Source organism: Aulonocara sp. 'chitande type north' Nkhata Bay, linkage group LG23 (genome assembly GCF_057382095.1).
Source record: "Aulonocara sp. 'chitande type north' Nkhata Bay isolate Kocher_YH1m ecotype deep benthic linkage group LG23, A_spYH_male_GT1.1, whole genome shotgun sequence".
Classification (NCBI taxonomy): Eukaryota; Metazoa; Chordata; class Actinopteri; order Cichliformes; family Cichlidae; genus Aulonocara; species Aulonocara sp. 'chitande type north' Nkhata Bay.
In genome coordinates this window covers 15,930,222-15,950,324 of record NC_141365.1, presented here as the reverse complement: position 1 = coordinate 15,950,324, position 20,103 = coordinate 15,930,222, and the positions used below count along the sequence as shown (strand labels likewise).

Below are 20,103 nucleotides of genomic sequence, written 5' to 3'. Positions count from 1 at the left end.
GTAATTTCCCCACAGGGATCAATAAAGTATACATTATTAAATGACAAAAATTTAAATTACAAACAATAAGATAAGAATGCAGATCATGTTATTGTGTTTCAAAATTGTGAGTCTCTATTTATGTAATCTTGCAAACTTCAGAGAAACAGCTTGAATTTGACTTTGGAGGATTTCACACTGAGCCAGAGCGCTCTGCACTTACCTGTCTGCGCTAACGTGGCGATAGTCATCGGCTCAGCTCACTTAACTCTTCGTGTCATAGATTTGCTGAGCTCATATTCAGGTAAACAAAACAACCTGAGCTACTGACTACAAAATATAATTTACCAAACCACTTAGAAGGACATAACGCATGCATAATATGCACACCCTTCACTTTCCAGGCGGGCAGTCTGGACATTATTAATAAACAGAGTGACGCTGACAGACAGGTTGACGGTTGGTCTTTGCTTTTACTTCATGTTCTCCTGTCTTTCTTGCATAATACTCTCAGCTTGACAGGACTCATTTTAATGCTTTCGTTTTATCCCTCACCAATAGCATGAATATGTTGATGTCACGCACACACAAGCTCACATTCAGTCGAAATGAGCACAGGGTAATTGTACTTTTAAGTGGTGCTTTTCATCCACACTGTAGTTGAAGTTGTTCCGAAATAATCAGGGTGCTAAATTAAAAAATGAAAGTGTCGCAGGAACGTTATTGTAGCATTAAATATGAAGTTTACGCAACTTGAGCTTTTTTTACTGCTTTGAGCATTTAAAGTGGGTTCATCCAAACGTGATCATGGAGGTCAGAATCAAAAACATTTCTGCGTTTCTACATGTAGAATGAACGTTGTCACGAGGCTTCCTCTTTTGTGTCGTCCAGTACCAGCTGCAGAGGAGTTCCCCGTGGCGGTCGGTGAGCTTCCAGTGGCAGACGTGGCTCGTGCTGATCACAGCGACCGTTTTGATGAGTCTGGTGCCCTACGCTGTTTACTGCATGATGACGGCCTTCACCAGCCCTCCTCCTCCCAGCACCTTTAAAGTGGCAGCAATTTTCTTCGGTATACTGACAGAGACCCTGCTCATCAAGTGAGTGTGTTCTGTTTTACTGTGCATTTATTAACTAACTCATATGTGTACTGTTTTTTTCCCACCATGGAGTGCCCTTGGGCTGAACTCAGTCTAACACGGTCAGAATGATTAATGATTAAAATGGTGATAACATTCTTTCCGCACTCTTTCCACATTCTGTTCTGCTAAATGCATAAAACAATATTATCAAGTAACATTTCATTTTTATGTGAGTTTAAAAACAAGAAGCAGCGAGTGCCTGTGTCATCCAAATAATCATCTCTGAAAACATGTTGTTGTCTGACCCACAGCACCCTCCCACCTCTCTTGTTTTCACTTAGTCTCCTTTTCCATCTCTATATTGCTAATTGGAACGATGCCTGCGGTACTGTAAACCATTAGTAAATGAACAGTCTGTTTTTATTAACATCTTACTTGTAAATAATGCATTAGATTTCTGGCATAAACAATAACTACTCTCTGATTAGAAAGCAGCATATGGCAGGTCCTGTAATCAGATTACAGATACAGGTTATGTAACCTGTAATTGCCTAAATTAGTGATAAATATATAATGGGTTACTTCGAATTATGTTTCCTAATAATATTTTTGAAAATCAAGCTATGTTTTTAATGTGGCTTTGCCGACTTTGCTTAATTAAACTGGATGCTGGGATTCAGACAAGCTCCCCTGCTTAATAACATACTTTCTAAAATATGATGGTGGCAGTGGAAGTGACCCTCCAATCACCCTAAACAGCTTTCTGTGCCAGTAGCAAAATTAAAACTTTGTGTTCTACATGTGTCCTTCCTCTAGTATTTGTTTTAACTTGGAGGAAAAAAAAAGGCAGGCTGTTTGTAATTAACTCAACAAGGCTTCTAACGTTTTTTTCCCCTTCCTCTCTCTCCATTAACCGCCCTTGCAAGGAATGTGGCTACTCAACTGGTAATTAATAAATATAGTGGTGGTAATGTGCTTCTGCATCATTATGTTGTTGAAGCCCTTATCCACACTAGTAATGAGCTGTAATTTTATGACAGGAAGTTGGTTTGTTTACAGCATGTTTGGCAGCGTCAGATGGGCTGCGTTCTCAGCAGATCTCAGCTGCAGGTATTTGCTCGATAATTAAGTCAAAAGAGGTTCAAATATGTTTTAGTTCAAATGCTCACACTCTTACAGGAACCATTCATGCTGACATGTGGTTTTCAGTGAGTAGCACATTGGAGCATCTCCTTTGTGCTATTCATGTTCCCATGTGTCTACATAACAAGTTAAACAGATGATCTGTTTAGGTCCATAATGTCCATAAGTATTTGGACAATGATGCATTGTCTTTTTTTGTAATTCTCGCCCCTGTACATAGCTACAGTCAGTGGATGTTAAATTAAAAATCAATCAAAAATAAGACTGAAGTTCAGACTTTCAACTTTAACTCAAGTGGTTTAACAATCATAGTCATTTTTACACACAGCCAAACCACTTTCCAAGGTTTAAAAAAAAAAATTAAACTGTTGATGGACAAGCAGTTTGATATCCAAGTGAGCCTGCTTGCCTTGTATTTTCATGACAAAGTATGCAGATAAACAATCTGTAGTTGATTTCAAGTGTTGAAATTGAGGCCTAAAGAAATATCAGTGCTAGTGAGGAAGGCATTTGAACTATCATAGATTTAGTAAAAACGTCATGAGTGTCCAAATCAACAATCTGGGTCCTTCTTAAAAAGAGGCCTGTGCTGACCGGCTCAGTAACACCAACAGGTGTGAAAAAACTCAGTTCGATTAAAGTTGAACTACTAGTTATATTTTTCTGCTTTGATTGAAAGCCTACAACCAAGAAAGTGCAAACAACTTGTTACACCCAGGAAAAAGAAGGTAAGATTAGACAAACATCTAAAAGTGCCTGCACAGTTCTGTAAAACAGCCTTTGGACAGAAGCCAAGATGAAACTGGCACTGAAAGATGTACCAGAATGATGGGAAGAGAAAAACATGGAGAAGAAAAGGAACAGTTTGGGACCTGAAGCATACTACATCATCTGTAAAACATGATGTAATGTTATGGCATGGGCATGTATGGCTGCTAGTGGAACTGGGTCAGTAATGTTTTTATTGATGATGTCACTGCTGATAAAAGGAGCAGGATGAATTGTGAGGGGTACAGGGCAGCACTCTCTGCTCACGTTCACCCCAGTGCTGGAAAACTGGTGGGACGGCACTCATAGTGCAAATAGATAATAATCCAAAGCAAACCTCAAAAACAACCCAAGAGCTTCTCAAAGCAAAGAATTTAAAAATTCTTCAATGGACAAGTCAGTCATAAGATCTCAACCCAATGGATCAACTTTTCAGTCATCGAGTTTTCAGTTGAGCCTCTGGAAATGGGGCACTGTGTATAAAAAAGAAAGCTAATAAAATACTTTTTAAAAACCCTTTGAATTAATTAAAAGTGAATGTTAAAATCCACGTGGTGGTGTACAGAGGTAAAACTGCAAAAGTTGTTATTGTCTAAATAGTTAATGACCTAACTGTACATTATTACTGGTACAGTAAGAAGGTTAATGGGAGCCCTCATTAGGATTGGTGGTCTACACAGACCTTGTGTCTCATTGTGCTTGTGCTGCCTGGGATGTGCCAGTGTCCTGCTGCCCCTTGTCAGTGTGCATCTCAGTCACACTTCAGCCCCAAGGGTGGGAGCTCTAGTAAGGAACGACCCCAACTCACCCCCACCCACGACTCTGCCCGTTAGTCTGACAGACAGGGATAAGATGAAGATAAACAAGCAAACCGCTCAGAATGACCTTTTATTGTCTGCATCATGTTGGATCCTTGTTGTGAACTCAAATTAAGCAAATGAGTTCACAACAACAAAAAACCAATGGGAGAAAATAAGTGCAGGACACAGGTTCATCTTCTATGGGGTTAAGTGCTAATTAGGGGGTGTATTTGACCATAAAACCTCGTCTTGCAAGAAAATCCACCAGTCAGTCCCTGGTAGATTATGACACCAATGAGAGACTCAAGGGTGAGTGGACTTGCACATCTTGAGGGTCCTACTCAGTAGCTACAGGGTGAACAACAAAAGGCAGAAGCTATTTGTTGCCTGCTACCAAAAGTGACAGACCCCGGACGATCCAGAGACAAAGGCAGCTGCGGACGGACTCGCCAGATGTTGAACGACAAAAAGTTTTACTGCCCATAGAATGAAAAACCCAACAATCATATGACCCCCTATGAGCAAGCACTTTGGCGACAGTGGGAAGGAAAAACTCCCTTTTAACAGGAAGAAACCTCCAGCAGAACCAGGCTCAGGGAGGGGCGGGGCCATCTGCTGCGACCGGTTGGGGTGAGAGAAGGAAAACAGGATAATCACTGGGAAGCAAAATGGAACTGAGATTAAAATCTGATTAATCACCCAGATCTGTGTAGTTGTTGTGTGTCAGCTACAGCATCTTTTGTTATGTAAGATTTATTTAGACGAAACCACGCAGCAGGTCCAGCTCCACATGTTAGCTCAACTTGACAATAATAATTTTATTTCACAGTTGAGTTCAAGAATACATTTTTGTTCATCTCATAAAAACTCGAACAATCCTTCTTTCAGCGATGCTCTGGCCTCCTTCCGGCATTTTGACCCTCCAAAATAATCTTCTTGCCTCCTCCTCGTGCTGCAGGTCTGTTATTGGACACATTCACGAAGTCACATGATATTTGTCAGACTTGAACTGCCTTTCAGAGGGCTGTCACACAGTATGCGCTCTCTCCTTCCTTTACTGTCATGGTGAGAGTTTGCGGCGCTGCGACAGTGCCCTGACCATGCAGCTCTGCGCTGTGAATTTTTATATGCCATTGCCTGGAGGTTAGAAACTCTCATTATGCCGTGTTAGATTTATTAAAATAGATTATGGAAATGTTAATTAAGTCATTAATTACATTATTTAAGCAGCATTGACAGATAAGGGAGTGTGTATGTGTGTGTGTGAGGGGGGGTGTCGAGCTCCCTGGGTGGTTTAAAAGGATGTGATTGGTGACAAGGGACACTGTGGAGATGGCGTCTAACCGCTAGCACTGACATGATACAAAGTGGCCTACACTGCTCTCTCACCTCACGCTACTGTCTACAGCAGTTTGCAGAGCTGCCTGAGGACGAATAGCTCATCGCCCTTTTACAGATTTAGAAGTGCACACAAGGCTACAAATGTGCTGCTTTTAAGTGGCCACTGCACGTAAGTTGAGCAGATTTGGAGACGAGTGCTCTGAGCGTACATTCTGCTTTACATTCTCGTTTTTTGTGAACGTTTGGACGAAGCATTCGCGCTGACATATGAGCAAAAGGCCTCAAACCAAATTTGCAAGCCGTTCCAAAGGAAAACACAACAGCACAATTGTAAGATGAATTACCCACGAGTTGATACCATGGACTCTCTTATCTGTTGACAGTTTAGTTACCACAAAGCACAAGAAATGTGTTTTCCAATTCTCTGAGAATTGAGCTTTTCTTTGTCCCATCAAACCTATATTAAGGGAGGGAAAATTGCTCTGATCACTCTTGATAAGAACAAATGATAGATGTTGTAAACAAGCCGAAGGCTTCAATTCTGATCTGAGGCATTGATTTGCCTCAGCAGCCAATTACTGTGGTGGACCGAGGTTATGCATTCAGTGTACTGGGAAAAGGATTTTTTTTGTTCACCTATTATTATTTTGTAAAATGCTAAATTAAAACAGTTTGTTTTTTTTTAATGGTGAAAAAATCCAGGTGGAAATAAGCAGTCTTCGCTTAGTTTTCGATCAGGTTGAAGGCAGCGCTGAAAGGTGAATGTCTTCATATTAAGTGGCTGCTGATTGTAGGAAATGATACAGTGTGTTGCTGCCTGGCCACGTCAGAGTCAAGCTATCATGATTAGCTTCTACATCAGTCACATGAACCCAATGATCAGTAACTGATTACTGAGATAGTTGGTATGCACTGTGCCTACAAGAACACACTCATGGAAGGTCTCCCAAGACTGAAACATGCTTTTTTTCCAGTGTCACAGTAGAATTTTACATTTTCAGCATTTTTTCTCTTTCTCTCTTTTTATGTATGTTGTATGTATGAATGTATGTATTTGTTGTCCACCACATCCACTCCAAAACAGACATGGGACACTTTGTTTTTCACTTGTCAAACATTCTCTGAGTCGCTGATGCTTAATGTGTAGGTGGGAGGTAAGGTGGAAAGAGCTAGTCTGGCTCCCATCACCAACTCCTCAAAGGTTTACCCATTAACATTTTATATTCAGATTAATTAAAAATTAAAGAAAAGACCACTGATGGCTTCTTTGGCATTGATTCTCTGTTGAGTTTCTGGAATTCAATTCGAGTTATAAATGCCACTCTACCAAAGCATATTTCTTAATTTGGTGTTTTGATGGTGAACACAGTCCAATGCACTGGCCCGTTATCTCTGGGTTGAGAGTTGGTTAATCTAAAAGCTTTATCATTTTTTTTATACTCATCAAGCCACTCGGTGACCCGTTGTGTCCACAGACATTATAGAAGATGAACATAGCCACTGAGATATTAGTGAAGACCTCTTATGAGTCTATTTTTCATTAGTATCTTGGTGGGTTGGATTTAATTGTTGTTCAAAGGAATTCTTCAACAATCTGCAGTGCAGGAGTATTGACTAAAGAGTTGTCATTGAGTTATTACTTAGTTAGCATGCCATAAATAATCCTCCTTTTTAGCTTTAATAATGAGGATAATTTATATTTACTGAAGTCAGAAAACGGGGGCGCCGAGGGCTGAAATCCCAGAGACTTTTATGCAACCGGAAGTCTTTTTTAGTGAAGGACCCCACTGGTCATTAAAAAGAATGAAAGTTTAAGCACTTCCTCACTGGATTCACCTTTAAGACCCGCGAGCTCTGTCCATCTTTTATACCCTAGTTTTGTGCTGTGGGCGGAGGAGATTGTCAACCTGGAAGCGATCTCTCCCTTCAGGAAAGAGTGTAGTATTTATTGTGCTGACCTTTATTTAAACAAAATTCAACTTGTATCTCATTTTGTTCATAAGCGGACTCAAACCATGTAAGCAAAATCCGCCCGCAGGACAACACAGGCACCAGATGCTCGCACAACAATACAACAATGCTCTCGTAACAACTGTTTGTGCATAGCAACTAAAAGGTGAGCGCAGTGGTTGGTGAGATCTTTTCAGATACATTTTGAGCTACTGTGCACAAAGAAGTACATCGTTTGTTTGTTTTTTAAAAAAAACATCCTCACAGTTCAGTTGGTCTCAGTTCAGCAGCAACAGTTTTTTGTAACACAAGGGCAAAAAGGTTTTGGTCATATTAGGTCACATGTGCTGTTTGCATGCAAGAGTCCAACAAACAAAGTGCTTCCAAGTTTTTATCCCTGTTTAATAAAGAGGGTGAATGTTAAGGAGTTAATGGCCCTGATGTACTCTAAAACACACAGACCTGGTTCTGTTAATACTTATTTCCATCTTCATGTGCCTGTTTACAAGAAGTTCACAACAGTAAATATTGAGCAGCATCCGGACACTCCTTGTGGACTTTCACAGAAACGGTATTTAATCATTTACACTCTTGCAGCTTTGTTGACCTCTCTGTGGAGTCCTGTTCTTTGGAATCTTAACTGCCCACACTGACCTCTTTCATACCTTTTCTCTGCAGTGCAGGAGTATTAAACATCCTGGCTTAGACGATCCGAGCAGTTTCTTCCAACATGTTTTTGACCAAGCAAAGACGTCTTGTATAGATGTTTTTGCAGGAGATGGTGCTGGATAGAAAAATGTGTAATTTCACTCCAGTGTAGCAGGTTCTGATTTACACAAATTAGCCAAATGATTGCAAGAACTCGCAGAGGAAGTGAGTAATGATGATTGGCTCATGGCATGTTCAAAGGGTACGTGAACAGTTGGTTTGTGTAATCAGTATGTTGGATTTGGGAGACACGACCAGGTGTTAATCCCTGTAATCCAGACATAACGACTGATGACTAAGATTGATTGTTTCCAAAGTGGGAAAATTTGTGGGTCAACCGCAGGGTGAGGAGGGACAAACAGCCACAAGCTGTTTATATAATATATAATATAATGAAAAAAGTATGACCTGCGGCCCCTCAAGCTCTTAAGGAATCTGTTGCTAACGATGAGTCGTGTAGGGATTGTGCCTCAGCTTGGATTCAGATGCTTAGCGGCAAGCAGAGGACCACAGCATATTTGGGTTAGTGGTCGTAAAAGTTTGGCTTATCGGTGTTTACTGATGCATCAAAAGAATTTTAATGTCAGCATGAGACGGTGAAGCTCGTGAATATTTTAAGACTGGGCTGTATGGGAGGCCCTCTGAATTCAGTTGCAGGCTTCCACGCTCTCTAACGACTAAGTTAATGGGAGGAGAGGGACTTAGTAATGAGATTAGGATTATGTTATTACACTAACAAAGTTATTTGGGATTTGCCAAAGTGCGAATGTAGCTAATTGGACTTTTTCGGCAAAATTATGTGGGATGAAGCAGTCAAACCTTGAGTCTTTTCCTAATCTTTGTGCTTTGGCTGGATTTTCTCAGGTGTCTGTGGAGTTACTTCAGCTCTCGGTACCGGCAGGCGGCGCAGAACTCCCTCGTAGTCCAGCCCAGAGACTCGACAGAAGACAGAAGCAACCCCGGCCTCTGGGATCGGCCTGAGGCCGCCTCGGCAGATCGCGCTTCATCAGCAGCCTCATCCACTCACATGGAGGAGAGGAAAGTGGATGTGTTGAAGAGTGGATGCCTCAGCCTTTTCTGAACCAACAACAGAAGGAGTTTACAGATTACAGGGTGAGAGTAAATCCTTGGGGAATTAGATGTGTCTGAGAGCCATTGAAGCTAACACATCAGTATATCAGTGTGGCATTTATAAGAACTTACACTTTAAAACCTATTTTTGAGGTGTCAAATATTCTTGTTTTCCTTACACTCTCACTCGTTTCAGTGGATATATTCACACATGTTGCAAATTGATAACAAGGAAGGGAATGCACGCAGGCAGCATGAGTGTATTCAGGCTCAGAGAGGGGGAAAAAAGCCTGAAATTACTCCCTTTCCTTAATGATGCCCACACAGAGACAATGGGGCGCCGCTCTGATTAGTGTCACCTGTCCTTGTGCATCTCATCAGCTCCATTATGGCTCCATCTCCCATGCTTCTTCTGCTAATTGAATAGCCTGTGAAGTGGTGACGAGGACGGGGGCGAGAGCAACGTCTGTCCCGCTGCTGCTTCAGAAATGAGACTAAAGCTTCCCAGAGAGACACTAGTTCTTAAAATATAAACCATTATTATACAGACAGAAAACGTGCTAACAAGTCGCTCTCATGTTATATTACCATCACACTGTCTGCACATTATTTTCACCTATAACTGCTTGGAATTAACATTTTGGGCCATTTGCAGCAAAAGAGATGGATGAGAGGAATGATAATCAAACACACATCTGTTTATTAAATATAAAATTATTGCTGGTTAGGTTAGCTTAGCACAAAGTCTGGGAACATAGAGCCTGGCTTTGATGAAATCTGCATACCAGGTGAGCTCTGAAGCTCGCCACCAACCCCCGATATGTTGTGTCTTTGGTCTCTTCCAAAACTGACGTTGTGGGCAGTTGAAAATGGTGTAAGACAGACATTAATCTATCAAGTGCATCTTTTTAGCCTACAGCTCCTGATGACTGTTACCAATCAGCTTTGCAGCTGCTAAATGAATCATGTAAAATATTAAATAGTACCGATTCCCATCTGCCATGGTTGCAGCCAGTGGGTCCTGGTGAATAAACTGCTTTTCTGGAGGAGAGACCTAACATGTTGATTGCACAATTACCTTGCTTGGTGTACGTTTGCATTACTTTCAAATAAAGTTTCCCATAGCAGCTTCCCACAAAACCTTTGAATAGTTCACTTTGAATAGTTTACATCAGAACAACCCACTCAGACATCAGCAGTTGCTCCTTCTTTATTCAAAGCAGCTGTCAGTCACAGCGATCTGTAATGAGGACAAATAATCTTATTATAGCATCAAATAACTTATAATCAGCAAACTGATAACAAAAAATATCAACATCAGTGTTATGGCAAGTTCCTGCAATAGGAAACTATTTGGTTTTGGGGGGAGGGGGTTAATTAAAGGTTATATAAAGGTTATTGCTGGAAGTAAATATACTGCAATTTTGGGAGATTGTCCGGGATTCGTTTACATGTTTTTAACGGGGGGAGAAACTGAAGTTCCCAGGAGGGAATTAGACCTGCACTCAGAAGGACTCTTAACCTCCAAGCTGTCACCCGAGTGATGACACGTTGATGACATCATCCAGGTTTTGAGTGGAGCTCTCCTTCAGTATTCGCTCAAATGTGCTGTAAATTGGTGTTCCTGTATAAATGTGTTTCATAGGAAACTGTCTTGTATATTAAACAGTCAAATAAGTGAGTGTTGTCCTTTGTTAAATCACTGTGTGTGTGTGGGTGGGGGGGGATAAAGTAAATGAGAGTTATTATAAACTGAGGCGGGCCTCTATCTGATGTTTGTATTCAGTTGTTTTCAGGTCAGTCTATATTTAGTCAAAAGCAAAGACATGAGATATTATTCAGATGTGAAGACAAAACCTTGAAGTATAAAAAGCGCTCTTTTATTTTGATTGGATAAACATTGCCAGCTGTGATGCAGGGCTGCAGTGTTGGTGCCTCTCCTGCCAGGCAGGAGCTTTGCTGTTATCTGCATGTGCCCGAGGCTCAGCTAATGTAAAAAGATCCTCCTCGCTCTGCTCTGCTAGCAGTGAGCTCTGCAGGCTTATCCTGCTCAGTCCCTTTCCGTTTCACCTCCCAGTCACAGCCAAGTGACTCTCAGCTGTGCAGCGCCTCAGCTCGGGCCTTCCTACAGACAGAATAGAAGAAGTACAGCAGTATCTCATGCTCTCGAATCTGTTAAATGCCACAACAACAGTGTCCCGACGCCTGTATGGGTTCTGGGACTTAATTTGAGCGCGTGGGACCAGATGGACACCTTCATGAGTGTACAAGTGTGGATTATTCTGTAGGCTACATCTGGGGCTCCACATGGCACAGCAGACTGCAGTAAGAGAGGCAGGTGGGCACATGGGGAGGGCACACCTCCAGTGGGCTCTCTTACATCTATACACACCGACAAGACATCTCCGCAAATGGCAGACTGAAAGGTTACGAGACCATCCTGCAAGACAAATGCCTTTCCGAATCCTGGCCGGTGTCCTCTTCTGTCCTTAACTTCCTGTGTGTCATCAGCATTCTGCTGCTTCCAGGTGACTTCAGGTTGTGTTTTTTTTTTCTTAGTTTGTTTCTGTTTGACGCTTTTGTCCAAAACATATTTCACCACATCCACATAGTGGGAATAATTTGGGTTAAAGTGTCTTGCTCAAGGACACTTTGTCATATGGACAAAAAGAGAGAGGGAATGGACTGCCACTCGTATGATTAATGGCCTGCCTACTCTACCACCTGAGCTACAGCTGCCCATAGTACTGTAGGAGCATACCACCACCATCAGCACATTATCACATTGTTCAGTATTTATCAGTGGTGGAAATAGTAAGATCATGTGATAACAGTAAGGGAGCAATATGCTGTGTAGCATTAGGAAAATCCACTGCTGAAATAACAACTCAGTAATTTGGTAGATTAATAAAAATTTAAATCTAATTAATGATTATTGTGTGATTGAGCTGTTGGTGAGTTCATTTTCTTAATCACCCTGAGAAAAGTAAAAAAAAAAAAAAAAAAGATGAGGTGGTAGACGTCGATCTTTTAAAAATAGGTCATTCTAGCCTGTTGTTAGGTGGTTGCCAGGTATCCTAATTGGCGTTATAATGTATCATGAGTAACTGAAGCTTCGTGGATACAAATTATTACAAGTTATTGTGGTGAAATAAGCATGACACAATGCATAAAGGCTAAAATGGTTGGTAAGTAACTTAATGACGTAATATATTTCGTGTAGAGCGCACACACACACACACACACACACACACACACACACACACACACACACACACACAGCAAGAGATTTTATGGAATATAGTAAATTGCACAATTCCAAATTTTAGTCAACAAATTTAACTATTATTTATTGCATAAATCTGCTGAATTACCATAGTAGCAAAGGGATAATGCAACTTTATAAAGTTGATATTGTAAAGCATGCTAACAGCTAATGTGTCCAATATTCATTTTACACTGAGCTCACTTTTGGTCTCCACCATTGCATGAAAATGTGTCTAGGTCTAGTTTGTGGATGCTCAACTATGTGCACTTGCTATTTTCTTTGTGTCATTTGCTGCTGTGTAATTGGATTTATCTGAGCTTGTAAACCAAATGACACTAAAATGCTCCACAACACCGAGAGGAATAGCAGTGCAGTGTATTTGTGGGTTCATGATTTCTAGGGATGTCTTTCACATTACGCACAGTTGGTGCTGCTGCTTTTCAGTATTGCAAATCAAACGTCTTTAGGGTTTAGACTGACTAATCTGAAGAAGTTGTATTGCAGTATTTTGGAGGGGTTTTTTTACACGATTTTTTACATGTGATACATTTTTTAAAATATATTGTTATAGTTACTCTGTGTGACATATGTTGCATACTCTATATATTGCGTTTGCACTGACTGCAGTAGCGAGGAAAGAAAGTGACTCGATTACCTGCCATTTCATTTCTTGTGACTCCTTTGTGCATAGGTAGGCAATCTAATTACAGCGTGGGAAGGACAGACTCTTCACTCCAATAAATTTGTACTAATATAAGGAGGATTTGCCTTTGATACTGGCATTTGATTTGTTAACAAGTGCATCACCTCTATAATCACCTTATGACACTGATACAATATGTGTTGCAGTTAAAAAGCGCTACCTACAAATGTCTAATTAGACCATAATATATCCAAGATGTGTATATTGTCACGTATCGGGGAACCCGAATCGTTCTGTTTCCTAATAAAAATTTTCCACGGAGCACATTCGCAAAACTCAACCCAAACTTATTAATGCCCCTCACTCATTAGATTGAACTCAAGCCCAGGGCTTTGTGAAATCAGAGCTCATTAGAAGAGTCCACCTCATTATGAGTGGCCAGATCCATCAGGAGAGATAAAGCTCCCGCTCTTCGCTGACTGAGATCCAGTCAAACACACCCGCAGCGCTTCAGACCACATGTGAACAAGATATTTGCTTTGAAGCGCCAACACACGGATTCGAATGAGCGTGTCAGAGCGCCAAATGTCCTAGGTTGCAAGTGACAGGGGATCCGCTTTAGAGCTGGCTACCTGTTGAGGAGGATTAAACAAAATACAGATGGTGTTTACATATTAAGCAAACAAAGGCAGGCTCTGCTCTGATGATGACAGGAGAGTGCTTTCATCATTTTAAAGTAGAACATTTTGATTTGTTGTTGTGACGCACTGCTTCTATACCTTTCCACGAGCCTCCAGAGTTTCACATTTGAGCAAGTGGCTGCAGATAGAAAGTCCTGAATGATGTTTCTGTGGCCCTGAGATCACCTCTGAAGGACGAAGGCTGCTGAGTGTCCGTCCGTGTACTCCAGCCATCAACACAACAGGAGCCCAGCGCGGTCTGATCCACCGCGGGTCGACTTGAATAAATTAAATGAATTACCAGCTGCCTCGTGCAAGTTCGCAGGATGCAGGGTGGCATGAGCACGCCATTACAACAATGATGAGGATATCTGCACGGCCTTGTGTTAAAGGAATTATGCATAGCATCCAGAGCCTCTAAGGGAGTGTGACAGTTTTGCGCACACTGGCAAGTTAGTATGACATGAAAATGTGTGTGGCTGCAGAACAGCACGGCTGCCACGTGGCCTGAGTCAGGGGCACGGAGCGCTCGCTGAGAAGTCAAAAAAAATGGAATCTTATTGTGATGCAAATGGACACCGTATTGTGCTTAAACAATGCATTAATCTGTCCCCTATTTGTGAAGATAACATCAGAAGACGCACAGTAACACAAAATGATATCCTGCGAGGTTATTTAAAGCGATATGACATCACATCCTGACACTGCGAGAAGTGCTTACTGCCCGTCCGGCTGGTTTTGTCTCCAGCTTTGATAAAAACTGATGAAGGATAGAACGCTGCTTTTGAGTCCCGGCCGCTATATTGGAGAGTCGATTTACATAATATTATGTATATTGTATTCCGCTGCGTCCTAATGTTTGAAAGTAAACTGAATTTAAGTGTTCAGCGGCTGGAAGAAGTGTTAAACGCAGGACACGTGGCGAGGTGTCCGATAGCTTTGTCTTCTACCTGTAATCTGATGCCGCGTGGAGAGGAGGGATCGGCCTCACTTCCCCTCAGAGTGATTTATGATTGAGGACATGTTAATAAAAATATCAAAACAATCTGAGCTCTGCTGGGGAAGATACCGGTCTGCTACGTACATCATGCTCGACAGGTCCATGCAGGGAATCGCCTGCTCGGTGATATTATGCTCATATGGATGCCCCGTTGCCCTGCTCTTGAATAGAATATGCAGCTGTTGTTGGGGGTCGGTGGGGGAAGTACTACTCACACAAGGTGACATTTGCATGAATGTATGCTCCTTGAGTGCAACTCTGCTCAATAGGTGAAGCTCCTCTTTAAAATATTATGTCAACACTTGTATGTACCTATCAATCCATCAGGACGAGTTAAAAGTCATTAAATTTTGAGCTGCACGGGTCGCCTGCCCTTTTCAAGAGCACAGTGTGCTGTCATTTGACAGCCGGCGGTACAGGAGTGAAGAACACGCCGCTTTTACTGAGTAAACACCCATTTAAAATCTGCTTTTCCTAAAGGATTCATGTGTGAAATCACTGGAGAGACACGGCCCAAATTGTTCATTAAATGCCCTCAGTGGCTGAATGAAACCATGTAACTGCCACACCACCACCACAATCCCCTTTGATGGATTTATATCGAGTATGGGCGTGGACGCGCTGTAATTTAGTATGTGTTAGGAGCTGCTGCCGAGATGTAGCCGTAACACTCACTCAAATCCACTTCCAATATCCCTGTTCCTGAAATCTCAATGATTTTCTGTCTCTGCCCGAACACAGAATCATCACAAAGCACACCGTCAAACAGAAAATATTCTGAAACATGAAATCTTCTCCACAAACGCATTGGTGTTGTTGTCAGAAAGCACACGGTGCATTGATGCTGCTACGCTGTGAAAAACTTTAGTGAAGGGGGTGAAAGAAAATGCTGTAAAAAGCATCGTGGATGTTGTCAGGTGCTTTAATACAGCAGATTGTTTCTTTCACTAGTCTCGCCGTTTCACTGGCTCCCATACGCGCACTGCTGGGTGTAGCAGCCATTCATAATTGTCTTATGTAGTCCATAATGGTCTATCCAGTGGAAGGTAGTGTTGTTTCGAGTTTTTCTTTCTTATTGGAAGTAATTAAGTGGATATTGTCAGATGTCAGAAGCAGATCGCCAGACAGGAGAGCAGCAAAGGCCGGGCTTCAAGCAGAGGAACTCAACAGACTTTGAGTGGGAGATCAGCCCTTCTTACACTGCTACAGTACAGTACACACGGGTTTGTGAACTTGGATGAGTAGATGGATGGGCAGAAGCGTTAAAGTTATTTTAAACAGAGTTTGTCTGTTAGATGAAAATAGGGACGAGATTACAGTAAAGGATCTGGAATCTGGGGCGTGACTTTGGCTGTTGTTAAATTCACAAAATCAAGTTATAACATATATGAACTTTTATGCAATTCATTAACTCAAGCACAACCCACAAAGCCTAGTTGTAAAAGACACCGTTGAACTTTTACTGGCATTGCAAAATCTGTCAGTTTTAGTTTTACTTTCTTGAAAATCAGCAATGTAAATAGTTTTGAGGTAAAGGTCACGTCAAAGCCAAGCAACAAGAGACACTGCTTGGAATTGCAGAAGTAAGCTTCTCTAAAGCTTAGTTCCTCTAAAGGGGCCCACTGTGCTAGCATGTAATAAACTCTACCCACGGGCTTCTACTCAGAAAGGGTCAAAAATTCTCTCAAATCAGTTTTTTATGCGAAAATTTGAGTGGTCAGTCATTTTGAATTCCTTAGTAAGAAGATATCAGGCTTTAATGATGTGCATATTTACAACATGACTGACTCCACTGACACGCCTCGCCTGGGAGAACAAATAGTTTGGACAGAGTCATTCACAGCTCACAGTTTGTTGTTTGTTATCCTGTTTTAAGAAAGTTCCAGGTCATCATAGTCATGTGTTGTGCTTTTATTAATTGAAGTAACAGACCCTCAGGTGTTTCCACCTGCAGGGCTGGCAGGTTGCTGTTGTTGTCCTCAATATCATTAAGCTGCCTCTCCAGTGAGCCTCTGATTCCACCATCTTGGATTACATGTGGTGATGGTAGTTCTTGTTTTGCCCTCCAGCAGTTTGCGCTGGAGGGACAGCAGGTAGAGAACCGGCTCATGTGAACTGATTCAACCTCCCAGAGGTCGCAGAGAACACATCTGCCCAGGAAGGAATAAGCCCAACGCCGTCGCCGCTCACTGAAGTGGCATTGAGGGCACCTGACCCACCCGACACTGGAGAAAAAATGAGAGAGGTCGTGTCGGGGTTAGCTGATTAGCAGAATTCAAAATAAAACACTTGAGTGTAAAACCTCAGCACGTCTCCTTTTATCTACCAGGAAACCAGGAGTTCAGTTAGGCGCCTTTTACTGATGTCGGAGCCAGTCGTAGTTTTGAATCAGTCTCCAAACAGTGCAGGAAAACATTCCTTCAAGACAAATTTTACCCAGCATGAGCTGTTGCACCCTGACACTGGCAAAGTTGTATAAATGTCAAGAGAGATGTGCCCCCCTTTTGTTCGCCGCAGAATTTGCCAGCAGCTCATTTCCTCCAGGAACGCATTAACAAAGCAGTTAATTCTATCATTAATTAAAAGGAATCACAATTCAGTGAACACTTCAAATTAATCTATTGAGATTTGCTCTCACACAAAGCTCACATTCTATTTTCTTTGTCTCATCAAAGAAACTGCAGCTCGAGAGACATGTTTTTTTTTTTTTCCTTTCACTTGCGTCAGTCTGGTTGTGTGTAGCTCTGTTAGCAAAGCATGTCAGCGACGCTGCCAGGTTTAAGGGTTTGATTCCAAAGGATGCATCCATGCAGTAAATGAACACACTCGTGGCATTAACAAGGCGCTAACACAGGAGCAGTTTGGCTGAAAAAAAAAAAAAATATATATATATATATATATATACACGCACCCCCTCCCACAACCCCCAAGTCATCTCAGAGATGTATTATGATGACGCCTAAACTTGCCAAACAGAGCGGCCTCTGGAGCAGACAGTTCAGGTGAAAGTGATCTGAAAGGCGACGTCTCCTTTGTCTAGAACAATGCAGCTAAATAATTCTTTAACACCCGCAGAATGTTTGATCTGGCCATCGGCCACGCAGAGCTGTTTATCTCCTCAGTCACTGGGTTATAAATACTCGTGTGCTTGGCGTCTCCGCAGTATGGAGCTACTTGGAGGGTGATAAGGTGCTAATTAGCAACTGTTAGCACAAGTAAGAAAAAAAAAAAAAAAAACTACATCCACGGAGCGAAGCACATCTTGCTGTTGCCACTGAATGTTCTGCCGCTGATCCTTTCTCCTCTTTCACCGAGACTTGAGAGATGTCTCTTATTAACACAGCGCCGCACGAGAAACTTGCCTTTTTTTTCCCCTTCCAGGCAAGCCAGGTCTGACAAATTAAGGCTGTGGAGTCATTAGATTAAGATAAGAACTTATCTTTTACTCTGAGACAGACTTTTATCTATTGTATTTTTCTTCCCTCCCATCTCTTTGGCCAGCCCCCCCCCTCAACCGCCTCCCCCACCACCACCTCTTCCTCCATTCACTGTGAGATTGTTAAAGTAATTGGGATGTTATGTGACCAGAAAGGCCAGATAAGTTTTTAACCCTGTCATGGATTAACCTTTCGTGTCTGAGGTAGGTCACGAGAGGTGCAGCCCGAGACATGTTAAGACTCATTTAAAGGATTCTTGATGTATTATTGCGCGGACACGGCTTGTTTTTTCTGCAGGTACATGTGCCAGGAGGTCTCGAGATGACTTCTGTATGCTGTCAGGGGGTTATTAAAGCATAAAGTGTAGTCTTTTGGGGGTCGCTGGGCGAGACTGGTCTTCATCTCAGAGTACATCATTTCCAAACGTTCAACCAGGTTTCATCACGTGCTCCCTGAAAGCTATTTTAAATGACCTTTTAAAGTTAATCACGGTCATGCTCTGTTGAACTAGTTTAAAGAGAATCAGCATCAAAAAAGAGAGGAGAAAGGAGGGGAAAAAAACTCCTTCATAATGTAATCCGCGGCAGGATAATTAGGAAAGTAGCTCTCCGAACATCAAATAAACAATCAGCATCAGATGCTTCATCTTTGTCTAAAAGCTGCGTATGGATTCAGCTGAATCTGATGCTTGTGTATACTTTTCTGCGTTATTAATATCTAAGGGAAGAGTCACAGCCTGGAGCAGCGTGATTAGAGCATCTAGATTTATTATTCTTCAAAGCAGAACACATGAAAACCACCTGAAATAAATGAGTTGGAGCCTTATGGCGGCAGCCAGTGCACTTCTGTGATGCCGGTGTTTAGAATCCTTTGTTTTAAAGGTCATTGCACCACCTCGTTGATATCCAGACATCTCTTTGTAGCGCTAATTGTGTCTACATTCTTGACCACTTTGTCAGACAACTCCGCACTAGAGCTGAGAATTCAGAGGAGTATATGCGGCTTGTTTACTGCGATCAAGATAACAAGGACAAGTCTGTGAAATAACGAAGGCCGGGGTTGATGCAGAAAACACTGTATTTTCCATTTTAATGGTGTTTAAGCGTGGAAGCTGGAGGAGAGAGAGCTTGAAAAATGTAACTAAAGGATCGGATTCAGTGGGATCCAAATGGCAAGGGTAGCTGTTGGGCACGATGACGTTCCTTTGATGTGAGCTATAACTAGCTTTAAGCTCAGCTCGGGCGCATCACGGCTGCATCCTGACTGATGTGGGTATTCCACTTAGATGAGATGGCCACTTTGTCGTGTGCGCCAACTGTACCTTTAATTTCAGATTCTCTAATGTCTCTGATGGGATGACATTAAAGGGTCGGGTCATTAGTTTATTGTAATGTTTGCCCGCAACTGTGTGAGCTGGACTGTCATCTTTTGGAATTTTTGTCACATTCATCAATGTTCTGCATAATGGGATGAGAAACTATTTACATATCGGATCAAAATTGCCAGAGGAGAGCATTAATTATTGAAAAAGTGACAGAATCAAAAGAGCTGCTTCCCCCCACCCCCTCGTAGTTTGTGGCCTGCGCTGACTGAAAGCCACTCTGTGCCCAGTAAACACAATTATCTCAATTTTAAAGACATTTGAGAGAACACGCTCAAGCACAAAGGCCGGAGCATCTTCAGTCGGTGCAGTAGAATGAAGGTTTACCCTTCACGCCGCACTTCCGCCAATAGGCTGTAACAAGCATGTGCGAGAGGGTGCAGCCTCTGGAGAGCCTCCTCGTCTGCTCTCTGCATCTTTGTTTGTGTGTCAGGCTGCTGAACAGAAAGTGCGTCGTATCGATCGGCGTCATTGAGCATCAGGCTTGTACGCACTTAATTATTGAAAATAAAACAAGTGTGCTAACAAGAAGCGCGGCGGATTGGTGTGCATAATCATCCCAGGTAGTCCACTTCCTTCAACCTGCTTCGTTCGCTTCCTCTGGCCTAAACTGTGATTTTACTGCACATTACTGAGATATATTATCAGAAACTGTATCCTGTACCTGCCTTGTTGTCTTGGCACCGCGAGCTGGAACTTTTGGATTTAGCTGTCATTATTTAATTTTTATGCTTGTTCCCTGTGGGGATCATTAAAATTTCATCTTGATCTTATCTTCTGAATCATAATCTTTAAATCTGTTTGAATCGTTGTAACCTGCTTTTCCACTGATGCAGTAAACTGCATCTATTTTTA

The 20,103-nt window shown here is 42.0% G+C and overlaps 1 protein-coding gene across 4 annotated transcripts in view; it reads left to right on the top strand.

Annotated features, from left to right (window-relative positions):
• Positions 1 to 10,517, top strand: part of LOC147301459 (uncharacterized) — a 129,471-nt gene extending 118,954 nt beyond the window's left edge. For 3 of the 4 annotated variants that reach the window (XM_086283426.1, XM_086283428.1, XM_086283429.1), the window contains exons 4-5: positions 871 to 1,076; positions 8,633 to 10,517. In XM_086283426.1, the coding sequence (XP_086139552.1) occupies positions 871 to 1,076; positions 8,633 to 8,849 (423 nt within the window). In that variant the 3' untranslated portion in view covers positions 8,850 to 10,517. The remainder of the gene's footprint in view (positions 1 to 870; positions 1,077 to 8,632) is intronic. The other variant, XM_086283427.1, reaches the window with a different exon arrangement.
• Positions 10,518 to 20,103: the final 9,586 nt, after the last annotated feature.